This window comes from Rhipicephalus sanguineus, chromosome 4 (assembly GCF_013339695.2).
Source record: "Rhipicephalus sanguineus isolate Rsan-2018 chromosome 4, BIME_Rsan_1.4, whole genome shotgun sequence".
NCBI lineage: Eukaryota > Metazoa > Arthropoda > Arachnida > Ixodida > Ixodidae > Rhipicephalus > Rhipicephalus sanguineus.
In genome coordinates, this window is record NC_051179.1 from 32,668,960 (window position 1) to 32,686,772 (window position 17,813).

Below are 17,813 nucleotides of genomic sequence, written 5' to 3' on the forward strand. Positions count from 1 at the left end.
TAAAGTTCGCTCTTGCTGTTGAGAGAGAAAAAGTTTGAAAGATTCTGTAAGCAGGCTTCACACACCTTGAGGTGTCATCAGTAAGACATACCTGTTACAAAAAGGGAGTAAGCCATAGGTTACTATGCTAATTGGGTTACATGCTAATTGGGAGAAAGAGAGCGCAGCACCTGCGGTCGCACTAAGCACCTTGTACATTCTTTGCAACAGGTATCGGAAGGCTGTACCCTGTCTAGCACCCAATGAAGTTATGAAATTAGGTTGGCACTACTGACTGATTTCAGCAGCATACTGCTGTGCAGCGACAAAACATTGCATGCAGTACTGTGCAGAAAACATAGTGTTTGGCGTTGGGCACATGTGTATCATAATGCTTCATAGTGCAAGTTTCCCGTAGGCTTCTAGAGTTCTAGAGGTGCTATATGGTGCTCCGCCACAGGTTCCAGTGATAGTTACAGTCCCAATCACAGTGGCTTCAAAAGCTTTAACTAAGACTATACTTAATTTGACCTTGAGCTCCACCATTTAAATGGCGACATCAAAGGTTATGCAGAAGACAGTTGGCAAAAATAAAATGTTTCGGTTGAACTGAACAAAGAAGAGACGGGCTTAAAGAGTACATATTCTTTTGTCACGGAAATGACAATGTCCACAGTACAGTTACAAAGTGACCTTTAAAATAAAGTTATGTGTGAATATTAATTCAGCATTTTATTTTCTAAGAAATACATAATGTTTCCTTATTCCTGCTTTATTCTTGCTGTGATGACACATTAATTCCAAAATTGTTTTTACTGACACTTTCTCTTTAAAGGCATCTGCACTGATGGCTAAGATCCATGATGTTGCTACAAATGTTCAAATGTGGAATTCCTTGTTTCTTAGAAGTATTGTTGACATATGTACTTGTCTGATGTTACGTTTCTTTAGTAATATGCTGATATCAAAGAGTAAACGATAGCACTGAGAAACGTTTAGAGGGGTACTGACACCAATTTCAATTTTCAAAGCTGAATTTACTCTGCCATACAAACACCTGTGTACGAAGACAGCTCTGAGCAAGTGCGAAGCTCAGTAATGCTTGTGAGATATTTTATTTTGACATCGAAGTAGATTTTCGCATGGCGCACCTACTGACATTGACGCTATCGTGACGTCAGGCTGCAGTGTCAATTCTGGTGACTTCATGCACCAGTATGGCTAGTTTTGATCACATGAGGTACCAAAACATTCAAAATGGCCACTTGTGAGTCACCAACGAAGCCACGGAGCAGAGCGGCCATGGAAGCATCACAATATTTTGCGCGAGCATGTGACGAGAAGCTGACACCGTGTTGTGATGTCAGGGCACAGTAGGAACCGAAACCAGCTTAAAACATACTGTAATTACTTTTTTATGGTGCACTCACACTTGCCATTACATTTTCTGAGCTCTTGAGGGCTTGGCCTTTCATTTAATGCAAACGAGAACTCATAATTTTTGTGTCAGTACCCCTTTATGTTTAATGATTATTATAGTAAGTACAGGGATTAGGGGGAATGTAAACAGTTCAATTTGAGATGAAATGAAAGCACAACTTACAGAAGGAGTGTGATCTTCGGTAATAGCGGTGGATACATCTGAGAATTTATGCAGGGTCTCACCGCTATGAACTAGCACAATGTTCTTCAGCACTAATTTTCTTCTCCCTCTCTCTTTATTTCTTCTACCCGATAGTGACAACACCCCTGTTCACTCACTGCCCGGGAGCCACTTCAAGGGCATACATCGACCCACACACGTACGAGGATCCTAATCAGGCAGTCCGCGAGTTTACCAAGGAAATTGATGCCCTGCACATCACTATTGAGGCCATCATCGGTGGCGGAGAATTCGGGGATGTGTGCCGTGGGAAGCTCAAGTGCCCTGGCAGGCCGGAGGTCACGGTTGCCATCAAGACGCTCAAGCCAGGCTCCTCGGACAAGGCACGAATGGACTTCCTGACCGAGGCTAGCATCATGGGGCAGTTCGACCACCCGAATGTCATTTTCCTCCAGGGTGTTGTCACCAAGAGCAACCCCATCATGATTATCACAGAGTACATGGAGAATGGATCGCTGGATACGTTCCTGAGGGTGAGCACATTTAATTAAAGCTTCAAGACGTGACTTCCTTCTTAGGTGAACAGTGGCCAAACAAGGCAAGTCTCGGCTTAATACCAATGTTCCAAATAAGGGCATTGTTCTTTTAAGTGGGGCCACCAGTTGCAATGATAAAGCAAACCATGTGCACCATTTCATTGGGACCCTGTTCAGCCACTGTTGATCATGGCAGGTTTCCGCCTTCCTAAAACCTTTTGTCTTGTCTGAATTACTTTTTGAAATCACACTTCAACAAAAGTGTTCATCCTAAGATGAATTCTCTGAATTTTATTTATGCAATCATCTATGTTGAAATTGCAATTTTTCAAGTACTCTTCTTAGTCTTTTGGTTATATTTCATTATTTGTTCTTGAGCCTCACTATCTTTACTTGTTTTCTACACTTCTGCTGCACATTTTGCTCATTTTAGCAACTTCAAGCAAACTTGTGGAACCTTTTCGGTACAAGAACATCGTCGCAATACTGTCATGTTCTGGCACCATACAAAACTTTCTAAAAGCAGGAGTGTGCAGGGATTTATAGATTGGTATTGGTCAATTTTGTGCCGTGTTGGTGTCACATGACATGTCTTCTCAGGCGTACGTAGTGGAATGGGCATGTGTACATTTATGAGCATTTTTCTATGTAAACATTCAATATAGCTTTAAAATGTGACATTTCCAGCACTCCATATATATTTCTTACAATGTATAATCATTCTTGAAGTAATGGTACAGTTTCTCAGCAGTACAGTGGCATTTGCAAATAAATTTGTGTCCACTATTAATGCCTTCCTTTGTCTTTTCCACACAGGCGAATGATGGGAAATTCCAAACCATTCAGCTCGTAGGCATGCTGAGGGGAATTGCAGCTGGAATGCAGTATCTTGCCGAAATGAACTACGTTCACAGGGTAAGTGCACAAGCTCACTGATACAACCCTTTTCATAATTTAAGCACATACAGTGATGCACCTACAGCAGCTTAAAAAAAAGAAAAAAAATGATGACGCTCAACCCAAAGGATAAATGTACAGCACAAAAATCTCTTTGCCAAGTTAGGATGCTAATATGTGGCATAAGAATTATGAAAATATGGCTGCCTTCTGTTCTATTCTTGGATGTCATTATGTACAGTTGAGCGAAGTTTTCCTTCATTTGTACTCAATTTCAAAGAGATGAAGACAGAGCATGCACATGTGAGAACACAATATTTCCACTTGACATCAGAAGTAAACCCCATTCTTGGCATCCATGTATACCATATTTACACGATTGCAGGTCGACCCATTTCATCTTAAATTGAAATCCGATGTTGGGGGGTCGACTTACAATCGAAGCCGAAACTAGTTTCGGTTGAAAGGTTGACTTACAACCAAAACCGAAACAAACGAGAAATCAGGCACGCCATGGCATGATTACGACATTGTGTTTACGTTCCGGCTCTACCTGAAACATATATCGTCTTTTATTGTGTATAAGCCGCACCCTCAGCAACGTTTTGTGGAAAATTTTCTAAAAAATGATTCCCGGGTATTGCCGCGAAGCTAGCTTTCCTGTACAGTTTTGAAGCACTGCCGCGAAGCCACCTTTGCACACCAAATTTTTTTTTTCGTGTGATTTTAGGGGGTTCGACCTACATTAGAGTCGACTTACAATCGTGTAAATATGGTAAATAGCAGCTATGTCACATCTGCCAGACCAGGAACTTCTCTGCTGAACCTTTTATTGGCATCGAAAGTGTAGCATTGACCTATACTGTGCCCTTTTTGTTGCAGGATTTGGCTGCGAGGAACGTGCTTGTTAATGCCAATCTTGTGTGCAAGATCGCTGACTTTGGCCTGTCCCGTGAGATAGAGAGTGCCACTGAGGGAGCATACACAACAAGGGTGAGTCATGTGAGTGCACATTTCGTGCAGCCTCGTAACCCTAGCAAAAATTCTGATAGAAAAACTGATAGGCTATCAGTTTATTGACAGGTGTATCAGTCTATAGTTGTATCAGTCTATAAGTGTATCAGTCTATAAGTGTATCAGTCTATAGGTGGATCGGTCTATAGGTGTACCAGTGTATAGGTGTATCAGTCTATGGGTGCACCAGTCTATAGGTGTATCAGTCTATGGGTGCACCAGTCTATAGGTGTATCATTCTAGGGGTGTACCAGTCTAGTACCATTCTACTGCATATAAGCCCACAAGTGAATCGGTGCTTAGCCGACTGGCAGGTGGGCCACTGCATTAGAGCAAGCAGGACACAGATGAACACAGAAATCAAACAAAATCTTTTATTTGAGGTTCCATTGACTTCTTAATCTTTTGATTTCATCAAATCGTTAATTTTGTTTGCGAGCGCCTTATTTAGTATCTTCTTCTTTTGCTCGACCTCTCCAATTGGAAAATTGCTTTTCAAAAAATGGTTGAAGAAATCTGCATGATCAAAAACAAAGCAAATTATGGGCACTTGTTAGGTGACAATTATATGCACTCGAAACAGACGAGTTAATATGACAAGGAAATAAATACGAGTGCTATCAGTCTGTTTTTTTTTTAATTAGTTTGTTGATACTTGCATAAGTGTCCAGCTCCAGTAGACAAAAATACGAGGCTTGAAGCCTTAGTAAGTAGTTATAACACAAGTTGGCAGTGGAATCTCGGCTGATCTTACTATTATGCACAAAAATGCAGCCAACTACTTTCATAAACTCCAGTCAGACTGGGAAATTTTACCTACCAGAAAGCACAGCGTATTTTTCTTTATCCAAGGGAGGTTTTGCCTCTCCCTTTGTCCGGTTAGAGGCTGTTCCAATTACACTCCGCCCAACCAAGCCTGCCGTTGAATAAATGGCAACGGCCGCCTCACGAACAAAGCGGGTTTCGCTTTTTGTGCTCATGAGGCGGCTGTACTCAGGAATGGTGATCCCTTTGCCCAGATGCACCTATAAAACAAGTTAAAGATGATGTGCACACAACAATATGTCAATGCACATTTTCTCATTACAGCAAAGCATTATACCTTTAAGATAAAGCACACTAGAGTTTTACAATACCTCTCCGTCAGTGGGCACGTAATCGGCCTCCCTCGCACTTGTGTGGGCCACTTCAGGGCTGCCCGGGGTCGCTGTGGTGGTGCGCAGTGGCTGCACGGTAGCGGTGCGCGGCGGCTGCATGGTGGTGGTGCGTGGCAGCTGCACCGTGGCAGCACATGGCGATGGCAAAGGCGCAACTTGTTGTTCTGGCTTGCGGCTGCAGCCCTCGCACAGAACGAGGTTTTTTTCTGCAATAAAAAAGTGTATGCGGAAACGTATGCAGCAAAAGAAAGTTAATCGCACCCTTAATTGTCACAGTAGCTTCCTAGGTCTCAGACTGAAGAGAGACCAGGGCGTGCAAGGCCAAATAACATAAAATAGAGCATGCAGTTGAGATATATGCTATGAAAGTACAATAATAGGTTGGGTGTCACATTTCAAAACCATGATGTGATACGGGGGACGCCGCAGTGGAGGGCTCAAGAAATTTTGACCATCTGGTGTTCTTTAATATGAGCACCATGCTGTGACAGCATGGAGAAGCATACTTACAAGTGATTAGAAAAACATGCCCGCATCACTTCTACGTATGATATATGAGCTTACATTGCATTCTGCTTTCAGCAAAATTGTACGCTATAAGAAAAGGGCAACTTACTGATGTATACAACACTAGCAGCAGTGCATGACAATAGTTTATAAGGAAATAATAATCAAACCTGTTTTGAAAATTTTGCTGCATAGGGCCTTTTCGAGCATTCTTATTCGGTCCAAGAGTTTTGAATTTTCGGCCTTCAGCATATTCACTTCTTCTTTGAGAAGTTCTTTCTCGGTCTTTTTTCCTCCCTCAGCATCACCAAACAGGAGGTCTCGCTGCTTCTTCTTAAAATGGCTGCTCACATCCTTCATTTTCTGTTTAACAGCAGCTTGACGCTGCGTTTCCTGCAAGTGCATAGACAATTAACCCAACATTATAATTTCACAGCTTATAGCTTGTTCGCAACTAAAAACAGGGCGTATTTGTGTCTTGAAGGAAATTTCAACAGCGCGGGAATAAACACGAATGCACGAAGAGAGAGAGCTGACTCGGACAAGCGCTTGTCTGTGTCAGCTCTCCCATCCGCGCTAGCAAAAATAATTCTGAACCAGTGACTTGTACAGAAAAAATGACTATAGGCTGCGCTCATACAAAGATATAAGAATAAAATAAATAGCTCTTCGGAATATTGCAACTTTACCCCCACCTGCAATAGCAAATACGACCGCACCGACGTCCGTGCGGTAGTGGAGCAGCGATGTTCTGATATATCTCCAATGGGGGGTATATCAGAGCAATGCCTCGTAGGAGGCATTGATCAAAGCATCGCTGCACCATGTGTGATACGGCACCACGTGCAGATCAAAATTGGCTGTCGGTAATAATTAGGCCGCAAAGTAGCACATCAGCTGCAATGTGAGCGATTGCAACTGACTGCACTTACTTCTTCAAACGATCCATCCACTTCATTTGAACTGCAGCTATAGGAGGAGTCGCTGCCAGGTCTTTGCGGAATGGAAGTTCGTTTTTCGGTAGCCTTTCTTGCATCGTCCTCGGTAGCTAAAAAAACATGACGAGTGGATAATTTCAGAATGACTGCTTCCTCATCTTTGTTTTTGTATTTGGAAAACAAAGAGGCGGTCATGCACTTACCGTAAAGCCTAATCACTTGAGCGTGGTAGTGGTCGCAGTGTGTTTCATCTTTCCAGAAGACTTTGTACCATTTGCGAGGATTAAAATCGCTCGTATCGTTCGGCTTGAGGTGTTTACATGCAGCCACTGGGACGATTCGCTTTTCGTCTTTTCGTTGTCGTCGCGGAAACGAACGTACGCGAACATGCCGCCGAAGAAATGCACATGGACGCGCGCTACCACTCAGCAACACACACAACAAAAACGTACGTACCAACGCGCTGTTCATGATGATGGCGGTACCATTTGTGGGTCTCAACAAAATGCAATTTCATTTTTAAAAAACTAAGAAAATTTGCTTCATGTTTTTACAAGTTTACACGGTAATTTTTTTTAACTCACCGTTAATAAAAAATAAACAACAATGAACATAGTGTCGCCTGGTTAGGGTGGCTAGCCTGGTGTCGCTCGCGTTGGTCCGTTGGTCGCATCATCATCATCATCATGGCCATCGTGATGGCCATAATGGCAATCGAGTGTGACCTGAGGAGCCCTACCTCGTTGCACGTTATCTCCGATGTTACATCATAGTTTATCATCGTTTCCGCGCCGCGCACCATCTTCAAGGCACGGCAAGCAGGGTGTGAATGTGAAGCCTCGGTCTATGCATCTTGGACCCGCTTAGATTGTTCATCGCGGCCTCACTTTGCGTGGACTCCATGAAGCGCGCTATTTGAAGTTCGCGTTCAGTTCGACGAAAGATGGATTCAGCTCAACCCCAGCCTCGATCAAAAAGAAGGAAGCGCTATTTGGAGCCTGGATCGCATTATGTAGTACCTCGGTCAACGAGCCTATATCAAAAAGCGGCGGAGGCGCAATCTGCCAGCCAGCCACGCTCTAGCAAGAACATTCCTCAGTCTTTAGCTGGTAACGGTGGTTCTGGAGTAGCGGCGTTCGACACTCAAAGTCTCAGTGATGCACACGGTGACAGCGATGGAAATCCTGATCCCGACGACACGTACGACTTCGAGGAGAGTTCGCTCTCAAGCGATTCCGACCAAACTGCAGATTCAGCTCGCGACGATGCAAGTATGAGCGACCCACAAAGTCTTAGTTATGCACATGGTGATAGCGAAAAAAAGTTGTTCTTCTACCGGAGGATGTGGACAGAGTGTGCGTGCACATGAAAGTTGGACGAGTTTGCTATGTTGCTGATGTACCAAACTTGTTTGAAAGAGACTGATTACTGGGTGTCAGTGACAAATGTAGTCAGTCTAATTTGAGTTTAACGTGGTAGGGCAATCAAAAGTTAACTTTTCTTGACCATTTCTATCGCTGTTCTCTTCACAATTGAACTTTTACTATGGTAGGCAGTTTCTTGTGTTTTTTGCGGTCAAATGCTTTAGCCTTTATTAGTACATGCTTTTTGATGTTCATAAATCTTGGCAAGATTACATGCAAGTATTAAACAGGTCTGTACCAGCCCTTGGTGAAAAGACATCCTGTGGATAACAGACGCTGCTATAAACATCTCACCCAAATCTTGCAGCTGTGCACGGCAAGGAGAGTTTGAAAAGCGGAATGCGATGTTGCGAATTTCTCAGGTGCCCTCTTTCTTCGGACTTTCGGATGCCTGCTGTATGGTGTAAAACAACAGATAGCAACAGATAGATATTGGCCTATAGCCAACATAAATCAAAAGCGGCGTTTCGATCAGATGTGCTGCTTGCCACAGGGTGCTGCCACATGCTGGCACTGCTGTCCATAATTTGCTAACATTACATAGTCACGCTCGTGCATGGGAACTGCAACAGGAAAAAGCAGTCGTGCTTCATCAAACATGCTCTAGGTCATGATGTGTGCTGACATAACGTATTTCCTAAGTGCCATTACTCCCTATAGCTTCCAACGCACCTTGTCGGGATGGCCGAGAGAAAAGAGAAAGCGCTTAAAGTGCACAACAAACCCTTGTAATTCCGCTCGCTTTGAAATTTTTGTGGCAGTGGATTTGCGAGGCAATAAACTTCGACCCTGAGGTCATTCAATTATTACTTGGAAAAGCGGTTCATCCCCCCTTTAAAGGATTTCATCCAGTATGGATTATGGCACAGATGTAGTGCCTCATCATTAAAGGCAAAGCACTATGTGGGGGAGGCAGCTAGGGCTAGCTTGGGTCGTGAAAGCAAGAAACCGCAGCACCCAGACACCGAGGCTTTCAACTCCGCACCGTTTCAAAAAATTATTGCATTAGCATGCTCATTTCACACTAGGACACAATTGTACTCTAAATATGAAGTTTAGTGTCCTGGGATGTTTACTGGCCCTATAAGCTAAAAATTTAAAAGTTATGTTGGTATTGCTGTGTGATGAGAAGTTTTGTTTGCATTGTTGTTTTAAGTTGTGTTTGTACTGCTCTGTGATAAGTTTTGTATACCTAGTGTCTTAAAATTCCTATGATACCTGAATGTCAGAATAAACTGTGCTGCTATCTGGCACCTGCAACCCCATTTGTACATAGAATAAGAGATGTTCATCTAGCCTGAAACCTGCTTTGCAAAGCTCAGTGTGTTCATTATGCTTAACACCACCATGAAGCATTATACATCATTATTCTACGCATTCAAAAGCTACCAGTGGCACTCATTGAATGATGGTAATATGTCATACGATGGTCGCCAAGTGTTCAATAGAAAACACTGATACACCAATATGCATGCAGAAATGACCAATCATATATATGTGACCAGTGTAATTAAAAAAAGAGTAACTGTTAAAATGACACTACTGCATTTTATGAAGATCCCATAAACCAACAAAAGACTAAAAACCTATAGACTAATATACACCATAGAAATGGCCAATCAGACTGATTGAAAAACTGTTAGCACTGGTAAGACCCTGTATCAGTCTGATACAAGACTGGTAACACTGACAAGAAACTGTATCAGACTGATACGGATGTCTATCAGAACTGATAGGACTTTGTATCAGTCTTATACAAGACTGGTACAACTGATAGGAAACTGTATCAGACTGATACAGACCTCTATCAGAATTTTTGCTAGGGAAGTGTGTTTTGTTTCTCCTTTTCATCCCTTCACGAAAGAGAACAAACAGCACAATAAAGAGGTGTGTAAGAGGAGATGTCACACAGGACAACATGTCTGTTGTTTTCTCTTATGTCCCATTGTGCTGTTTGTCTCCTTTCGTTAAGCAATAACCAGCCCAGTTCAGCACCCTTCTGCAGTACTTTCAGTTTCTTTCTTTCTTTAATACTTCATGATATGTATAGAACTTCAATGTACACATTTCTGAATCTATAGCCACAACGCTGCTAGTGTGTCTGCTGCAATATACAATGGGGAAGAACATGACACCAAAGTACATTCACTGGCAATATAAATGTTTGGACAGCATAGTAGCCTTGGCTTCATAGGCTTTCAGATATGGCACATATCAAAAAGCTTTACCACTGTTGAAGTTCTTCCTTTCTTCTGGAGTTTTTCCCCACAAGGTAGTATTTCTTACTGTATAGGGCTCCTTGCATAGATGATGGAAAGAAAGTCTTTCCAGAGATTGTGTCAAATCTTTTCTCAGTGATTAGCATATGTGGCAGTATTGCACTATACTGTTTCATATGCATCAGATATGCTAAGAAACTTTCTACTGTGTAAAAGTATCGTCCAAACGTGTCTTGTCTTGACCCATTGGCTACCATATATTACTCACACCGTGGGGTCCTCTGTACAGGCTGTTTGTCCTGCATATCGACACTTCACAAGCGTTCACCGGCGTCTTCATCATACTAGGCTCTGCACTAACAAGTGCTCAAGAAGTGCAAACATATCAGGTGTACTTACTAACAGAAAAAACGCTTAAATTCTGAAAGCATGAAAGCTTGAAGTTTAGAAAACTTGAAACAGTAATTAGCATGGAAAGTGCTCTCACCAGCACAGCTTCTTCAGGAGACTCTCCAAGAAAGTCACCATCTTCACTTGAGTCATAACTGATGTCAATGTTGAAGTGAATATAAAAAGTACACACGATGACCACATGTTGTTGACATCTTTTCACAAGTGAAAAGCATGTGCAAGCTTCATACAAGTTTCATACAAAATGACAAAGTTCATATATCTAACCTCCTTTGTAGTGGGCAGAGAGTGTTGTCTGCATATTGCTGGTTGTCTCGTCTATGAATACCTTAGCGAGGCACTGTCATTGCAAGCTGCCACTGTGAATTGTATCGTCATTGACATGTGGCTACATAGTAGTACTTGCGGTAATAAATGCAAGGTTATTTACGGCATCTAAACTGAAGTAACCTCTCGGACTTTTCTCCTGTCCACAAACAGGGAGGCAAGATACCTGTACGATGGACAGCACCCGAAGCCATAGCGTTCCGCAAGTTCACGTCGGCGAGTGACGTCTGGAGCTTCGGCATTGTCTGCTGGGAGGTGATGTCGTATGGTGAAAGACCTTACTGGAACTGGTCAAACCAGGAAGTCATCAAGAGCATTGAGCGAGGATACAGGCTTCCTGCCCCAATGGTCAGTGTCGATGTTCATTTGCTGCAATTATGTCTGTTGTTGTTTTCAAATGCTCTCAACAATGTGCACAAGGGAATTCCAGTAGAATGCTCATGTATTCTGTGCGTGATAACATTTAGCCTTGCTTCATTTGCAAATTCCTTCACAAATTAGTGGGCATTGCCTTTTGCTACTTGATAAATGATGAGTTGCACTAATAGTGACCCAGCCTGTCACTATTGTTGCTATTGATGCCCCAAGGTGCAGGTTGCTTGGATCGATAAATCTACAGAAGCTTAGCTGGCATTCAGCTGGGATTAATTTGGGCACATTAACTGTAGGCCTCATTTGTCACTGACAAAGACAAGTCCATTTCTCAATTTGCCAATACCAGGCTGAGGCTTCTCTTATTCAGCCACTGCTGACTACTAATTTGTCACGCCTACCTCTCTTGCCAGTTTTTCTCACTTGGTGTTGCGCTGATTTCAGGATTGTTCGGAGGCTGTTCACCAGCTGATGCTGGACTGTTGGCAGAAAGACCGGTCACATAGGCCTCAGTTCAGCACCATTGTGAAAACGCTAGACAAGCTCATACGCTGCCCTGAAAGTCTACGAAAAATTGCTCAGAACAGGTGAGTCCATTTCGTATCCTCTTTAGTCAGAATATGTATTGCAGGAAATGCATGCATAATTTATTTATTTCAATGTTATCTGTCTCCTGAATACAGAATGACATCCAGATTATCTACATTGAAGAGTTTATAAGGGATATGCAGATTTACAAGTGTGTTTCGTTGCCAGTCAAGCTGATACCGTGAAAAAGCGTTTGACACACACTGAATCAAAAACGAGACTCAATGACTATGGTTAGAATAGAAACATGAGAGAAGCAGCTACAGAGGTGTAATATTGAGTACTCCACATGCACCACAACTTGTGTGCATTGGTAAACAGTATTCCCATGACTGTGTACTTATAGTATAGCAGTTATGCGCTGATGATGACAAGCCCTCTTGCTGAAACATGGGTTCCAGGATGAGGCCCTACTAGTTTGCCCACTGTTGATCAATTTAGGTCTGACTCTCCCTGGAACCCTTCTCTTTTAATGCATGTTTACATAATGTATGGAATATGTAAACAATGCTCCTATATAACTGCGTCACAAGCCTTCTGTGTCTGTCATAGATATTATGTTGGAATCTCACAATGAACACATTTGATGCATGATTATTTGGCACAAATGAAATACTGTATTTACTCGCCTCTAGGCCGCCCTCGATTGTAGGCTGACCTCCAAAATTTCCAAGGCCAGAAAAAAAGAAACTTAATCATTGTACTCGAATATAAGACGACCCCCCACTTTCGCACGTTGTTTTTTCGAAAAAAACATAGACTTAGATTCGATTAAATACGGTGGTTTCAAACAATACATATTGCACTCTTAACATTGCATATTTAACTGTCTCGGTTGTGTTGTCATTTGTCATTTCGTCGTGGTCCCTCTATCCTCCCTTTCTGCTTTTCCTGTCCTTCCCGTTATATGTTACCTGAAACAAAGCTGTTGGTGACATTTATATTCCTTTAGCCAACCTCCCTGCCCTTATTTTAGCCATTATTAAATGGTTGTTCTCTCATTTCTGTTTGTACAAATGCAGGCACCAAAACCCACTGGATCCTAACGCTCCTGACATGACACAGTTCAAGACAGTCGAGGAGTGGCTGTGCAGCATCAAAATGGCACGCTACCATGAGAGCTTCCAGAGAAGCGGCTTCACCACAATGGAGGCTGTGTCGCGGCTCACGCTCAAGGACTTAGCCGCGCTTGGTGTTGTGCTTGTGGGCCACCAGAAGAAGATCATGAACAGTGTGCAGACCCTGAGGGCACAGATAAACGCCACCATGTCCGACGGGTGCGTCGTCTAGGCACATGGGACTGCTCGTTGACTTGATCTCGCGGCATCTGCTTCCTTAACTTAAAACAAAACTGGTGATGGTGCCGGAAAATGGGGAGGCAGCGACAGTGGCGGCGGCCCAACGGATCATTCTCGCCACGTGGGAAAGGCTTCCACGCTCGCTAGCTCATTCCAGGCACATACAAAACTAGCAGGTTCCATGGACGGGAACTCGATTTTGGAAACCACGGGCGCAATTCCTTGGCTTGTCATTATTGCTGCTACTGCATTCTTGTTTTCTGCACCAATCCAGGTTTGTTAAAAATAAGGCAAAACGGTTTCCCAGACAACAGAAATGGACAATATGGGGCCGGTCTGTCCTGACTGCATCTGGCCTAGTTGGCAAAGGTTTACCTGCTTTGAGTGCTGCAAAAGGTTCTGATCAGACCTGCATCTTGGCAGAGAGATGTGGTCATATCTGTTCAGCTATGTAATCATGCTGCCCTGAGAATTTCGAAGCTCGAGATTACCTCACCGATCCATGAGCCCTTCTCTCAGCTACTGGCTTGATTAAGGAACTTTTGCCGCAGTTGCTGTGGGCAAAGCAAAGCTAACTGCATCGGGCCTAGGTGAACTATAGGATTGCGATGCCCCCTGGTGTGATGCAAGTGTGCGCTGAGCCTCGTGGTGAGTGGACAAATCATCAAGGCACACAGCACTGTGTGGTGGCGGCAGACTACTCGCTATGCAACTTGTCGCAACGAGCGTGCGTCTACGATGCTACGGTTGGCTGCCACATCTTGTTTTGGAAACTGCGGAAGTGATGAGGACAGTTGGAAGCCGAAGCTTGTGTGTGCGCGTGTGTGTGAGTGTGTACATAGCTGGAACTCTTATAACATATCAGCGCAAGAGATGAACGGGACATTTGAGGCAAAAGAACTCATCTCACGTGCTCCTCCTGGACAAGCCTGCATATCATGCCAACCTTCCCCGCCCCAAATGACACCCCCGTGTGCTCGCATCGTTCCATGTTTGTCGGCAGTGGGGGGGAGAATTTCTAGAGGTTGTTTTCTTCTCTTCATATCAACTGCCTCTCAACAGCCCTGCTGAGTTGGTGTTTGTTAAATTGTGTCAGCGCGGGCACTCACTTTTGAGTCTGCAAAATTCTTTTTTTCAGTAGAGTTTGTGTCTCTCACTGCAGTTTACTGCAGTGAAGTACATTGTTTCGGTGGAAGAAATGTCTGCAAAAAATGTGAAAAGTCTTCCTTACTTTTGGCTCGTTAAACGTGAAAAAACTGTTCGTATGCAGACTATCTTTTTATTATTTTAGGTAAAAACAACAAAAAGTCGTTTGACTGCTCATAAATTTTCTTTTATTATTATTCAAGCAGTCTACTTACTTTTTCCTTTGTCTTAGTCCATAATCTTGTTGTCATCTTTCACAGAACAAAAGTCATTCTTACCTGTTGTCTTTTTTTTCTATCGTTTTTATGGATATTATTTTCTTGCAACAATAGTCCATTTGTAGGCATGCCAGAACTGTACGCTATTGTTTCCACTCACCTGACTTCCCTCCTCTAGGTGTGCCATCACTACTCAATAGGTGCTTCATACTACTATATGCAAAGTCATGTTTCCTGGGGCTGTCAGTCATTGCATGTGTTCTCTGCCCATTGAAATTGCCACAACGACATCTCTAGGCTTTCAGTCGTACTTGTTTCTCCTGTGAACATGTATACTTCCCTGTTGGGTCTCTTGTATGCCATTGCTCAACGAACCAATGCTGCCATGTTTGAAAGACTGATTGCACTGGACAGCAGGCTGCTGCAAAAGAAATGTCCACAACTCTGTATTAATTCTCTTTGTTTTTTTTAAGGGAGGTTTCATACACTGAATTTGTTGACAGCATGTTTTACTGTATCACAACACCACAGAATCGTTATGCCAAGCAAGGGACGTTTCTTGGGCTGTGAGTCACATGCGTTGTTCACTTTAGCTTTTCACATCCGACTATACTATTTCATCGACGCATCACAAGATTAAACCACGGTGGTTGCTTTACTGAAGTAGTTGAGCAACAATTTACTCTCCCAACTTGTCCATAATATGGCAACTTATTGAAGTGGCAATGTCAAGGTGTAGCAGTCCAGGTTTTCATTTTCTTTTTGTTGTTGTTAATGTCTGTCTAGAAAAGCAAAAGCAGCCATGTGTGCAAGCGGTTCCAGCAATCCCAAGTTTTCATCTGAACGATTCCTGGAGGCTCAATGTATAAATGCTTGAAACAGACTGGTTTTTTTTATGTGTAGGTGCACCAGCATCGCAGCTGTCAGAGAGACTTAATGCTGGCTTTATTGCAGCTTGTAAATGTGTTGTCATGTAGGAGGACGTGGGAGTTTGCAACATGGTAAATGAAATTTACATAAATTGGCCTTGGCTCTCCCTAACGACAGTTTTTCTTTCCACTGCCTAACGTTTGTGCAGGGCATGTAACACATAATTTCTATTCAATCAAAATGAACTTGGAGAAACGCCTCCTTTTATAAAAGTAATTGATAGATTAATCTTGGCCGAGATCCATTACGGATAAGGAAACAAAATATTTTGAGGGGTTGGTGTACTACACTTCTCTATACAGTGTTGAAATATAATCGGCTGTAAAGTTTAAGTGTGACACGCCTATTACATTGTAAGCATACTCATGATGCACTAATTGTTTAAAATTTGCAGTGCCATTCACAAATGCCTCCTTTTCGTGTCATTTTAAAGGAACAGCTTTGATCCAACATATGTAATACCAATGACTGCACAGAGCTTGCACATATGACATTTGTTAAATATTCACTGGTTAACAGGGTGGTAATTGATTGCTTATTCAGCAACACTTCAGAACGTGAACAGTCATCAGTTTACGCTACTAAGGGCAGCAAGTGTGCCATTTTGACAATTCTTGTACTTCATTTTATATTTCCAAACTGTCATTTCGCCTGCTATTTTGCTTGGTTCGGCAAAGCTTTTTCTTTTTCGGTTATCGCTTGATTCTCAGCTTTTCAGTGAGCAAGTAAAGAGCAGCAATAAGGTAGCCCGTTTCAATCACAAAGCAATGCGAGGGCTCCACAATTGCTGGCATTATATTGTAGCCCAACAAACGAGACACGTGGAAGTATGGAAGTTGTTGGCGTTTATTTATTTTGCACTTGGCAACTGCCACACAATCTTTTTCTCACTGTCTTTTTTTTTCTTTTTTTTGTTTGTGCCGAAGATGATTAACCTGAGTGTTCAAACAAAAAGCACTGCGAATGTCTTGGAATGATATGAGTTGGAAGTTATTTATTTCGAGCTTAGGACAGCATAAGCTTGCTGTTAGTGTCAGAGAGTTGTAATATAAATAAGAAAATGAGAAGCTTGTGAGAGAGAGATAGAGGAGGCAAACAGTGAGGAAATGTGTTTTAAGAGGAATACTCTTGTGTATTATAATAAGTCCTCATCATCGTCTGTTCAATGACGAAGCATGTTGGCGGAAGTGTGTGTTTGTACATGTTTTTTTTATGTGTTGTTGTTTGCTCTGTGTCTGTGGCTGTTAGTCAAACTTTCTGCATGACACATTGACGATGGAGTATATACATAGGGCGGTTTTCTCTTGTGAATTCTTTTTTTTTTTATTTCGGCGTCGTGTACCACGATATTGTTTTTCCTTTCGTGGGTGTTCATTTATTGTGAGTGCATCTTTCGTTCTCTTTTTTTATTTTTTCGAAGGATTTGTGCATCGCAAGATGAAAGAAAGAAAAGCGTGCAACGATGTCGCCCAGCCTACGCAGCATTGTGCGGTCGTGAGCACGCCTAGTCACACACTTTTTTGTTCGCATACTGCCCTGCTGCGATGTACTGGCGCTTGTGATTGTCTTTTATAGCTGCCACCACGAACTGAATTGTGAGACAGGCAGCTTGTCTTCACTGTTATAGGCCCTTCGTTTTAAATTTCTGTCTTGCGTATCAGTTTCTCTAGGCATGAACACGAATTTCTTGTGTCACCAAGCGCATTTCAGTTTTTTTTTTTTTTTCTTCACTCCAGCCATAAGTGATGTGCTGTTTTTTTTTCTTACTCCCTTGGTTGTCGCGCGAAAGAATCGTGCCCCTTCCAGTCTTTCGCGTCACAATTAAGTTATGAAAACGTTGGTGCGCAGGTCGTTTAGGTTACACGAAACTGCACAAAGGCAGTGTGTGGCGATCCTTTGGACATACGTTTCGTGTAAAAAAAAAAAGAAACTACATCTGTGCTCCCGGTCTGTACATTTCGATGCATATACGAATATAATTGCGCCCCATGGGACACTATGAAATTCTTTCATTAATAAAATTAATTTTTATGCTAATGTTGTCTTGTTTCTTCTCCTGCAGCATCCTGCGTGGAACTTTTAGTTTCTTGTTTGCCACCTACTTGTTAACGTGGACAGTCAGTCATACCTCCTAAAGGTAGCTTTCCTGCAGTACTGCGCAGAAATGAGTGCAGCCGGCATAAGCTTCAATTATCGTGCGAGCACTTACTTGCAAGTGAGCTGGCTGCGCAGTTTTCGTCCTGCAGTGC

The 17,813-nt window shown here is 42.7% G+C and overlaps 2 protein-coding genes across 10 annotated transcripts in view; one reads left to right on the plus strand and one right to left on the minus strand.

Annotated features, from left to right (window-relative positions):
• Nucleotides 1-17,601, plus strand: part of LOC119389723 (ephrin type-B receptor 2) — a 301,549-nt gene extending 283,948 nt beyond the window's left edge. For all 9 annotated transcript variants that reach the window (XM_037657088.2, XM_037657091.2, XM_037657090.2 and 6 more), the window contains 6 exons: nt 1,718-2,115; nt 2,935-3,033; nt 3,898-4,008; nt 11,166-11,360; nt 11,829-11,971; nt 12,995-17,601. In XM_037657088.2, coding sequence (XP_037513016.1) covers nt 1,718-2,115; nt 2,935-3,033; nt 3,898-4,008; nt 11,166-11,360; nt 11,829-11,971; nt 12,995-13,262 — 1,214 coding nt within the window. In that variant the 3' untranslated portion in view covers nt 13,263-17,601. The remainder of the gene's footprint in view (nt 1-1,717; nt 2,116-2,934; nt 3,034-3,897; nt 4,009-11,165; nt 11,361-11,828; nt 11,972-12,994) is intronic.
• On the minus strand, nt 4,308-7,087 carry LOC119389724 (uncharacterized). The gene is made up of 5 exons (XM_037657096.2): nt 6,626-7,087; nt 5,864-6,086; nt 5,166-5,392; nt 4,850-5,054; nt 4,308-4,545 (listed from the first exon to the last, which is right to left on the minus strand). The coding sequence occupies exons 1-5, from the start codon at nt 6,824-6,826 to the stop codon at nt 4,427-4,429; spliced, it is 975 nt and encodes a 324-aa protein (XP_037513024.1). The 5' UTR covers nt 6,827-7,087; the 3' UTR covers nt 4,308-4,426.
• Nucleotides 17,602-17,813: the final 212 nt, after the last annotated feature.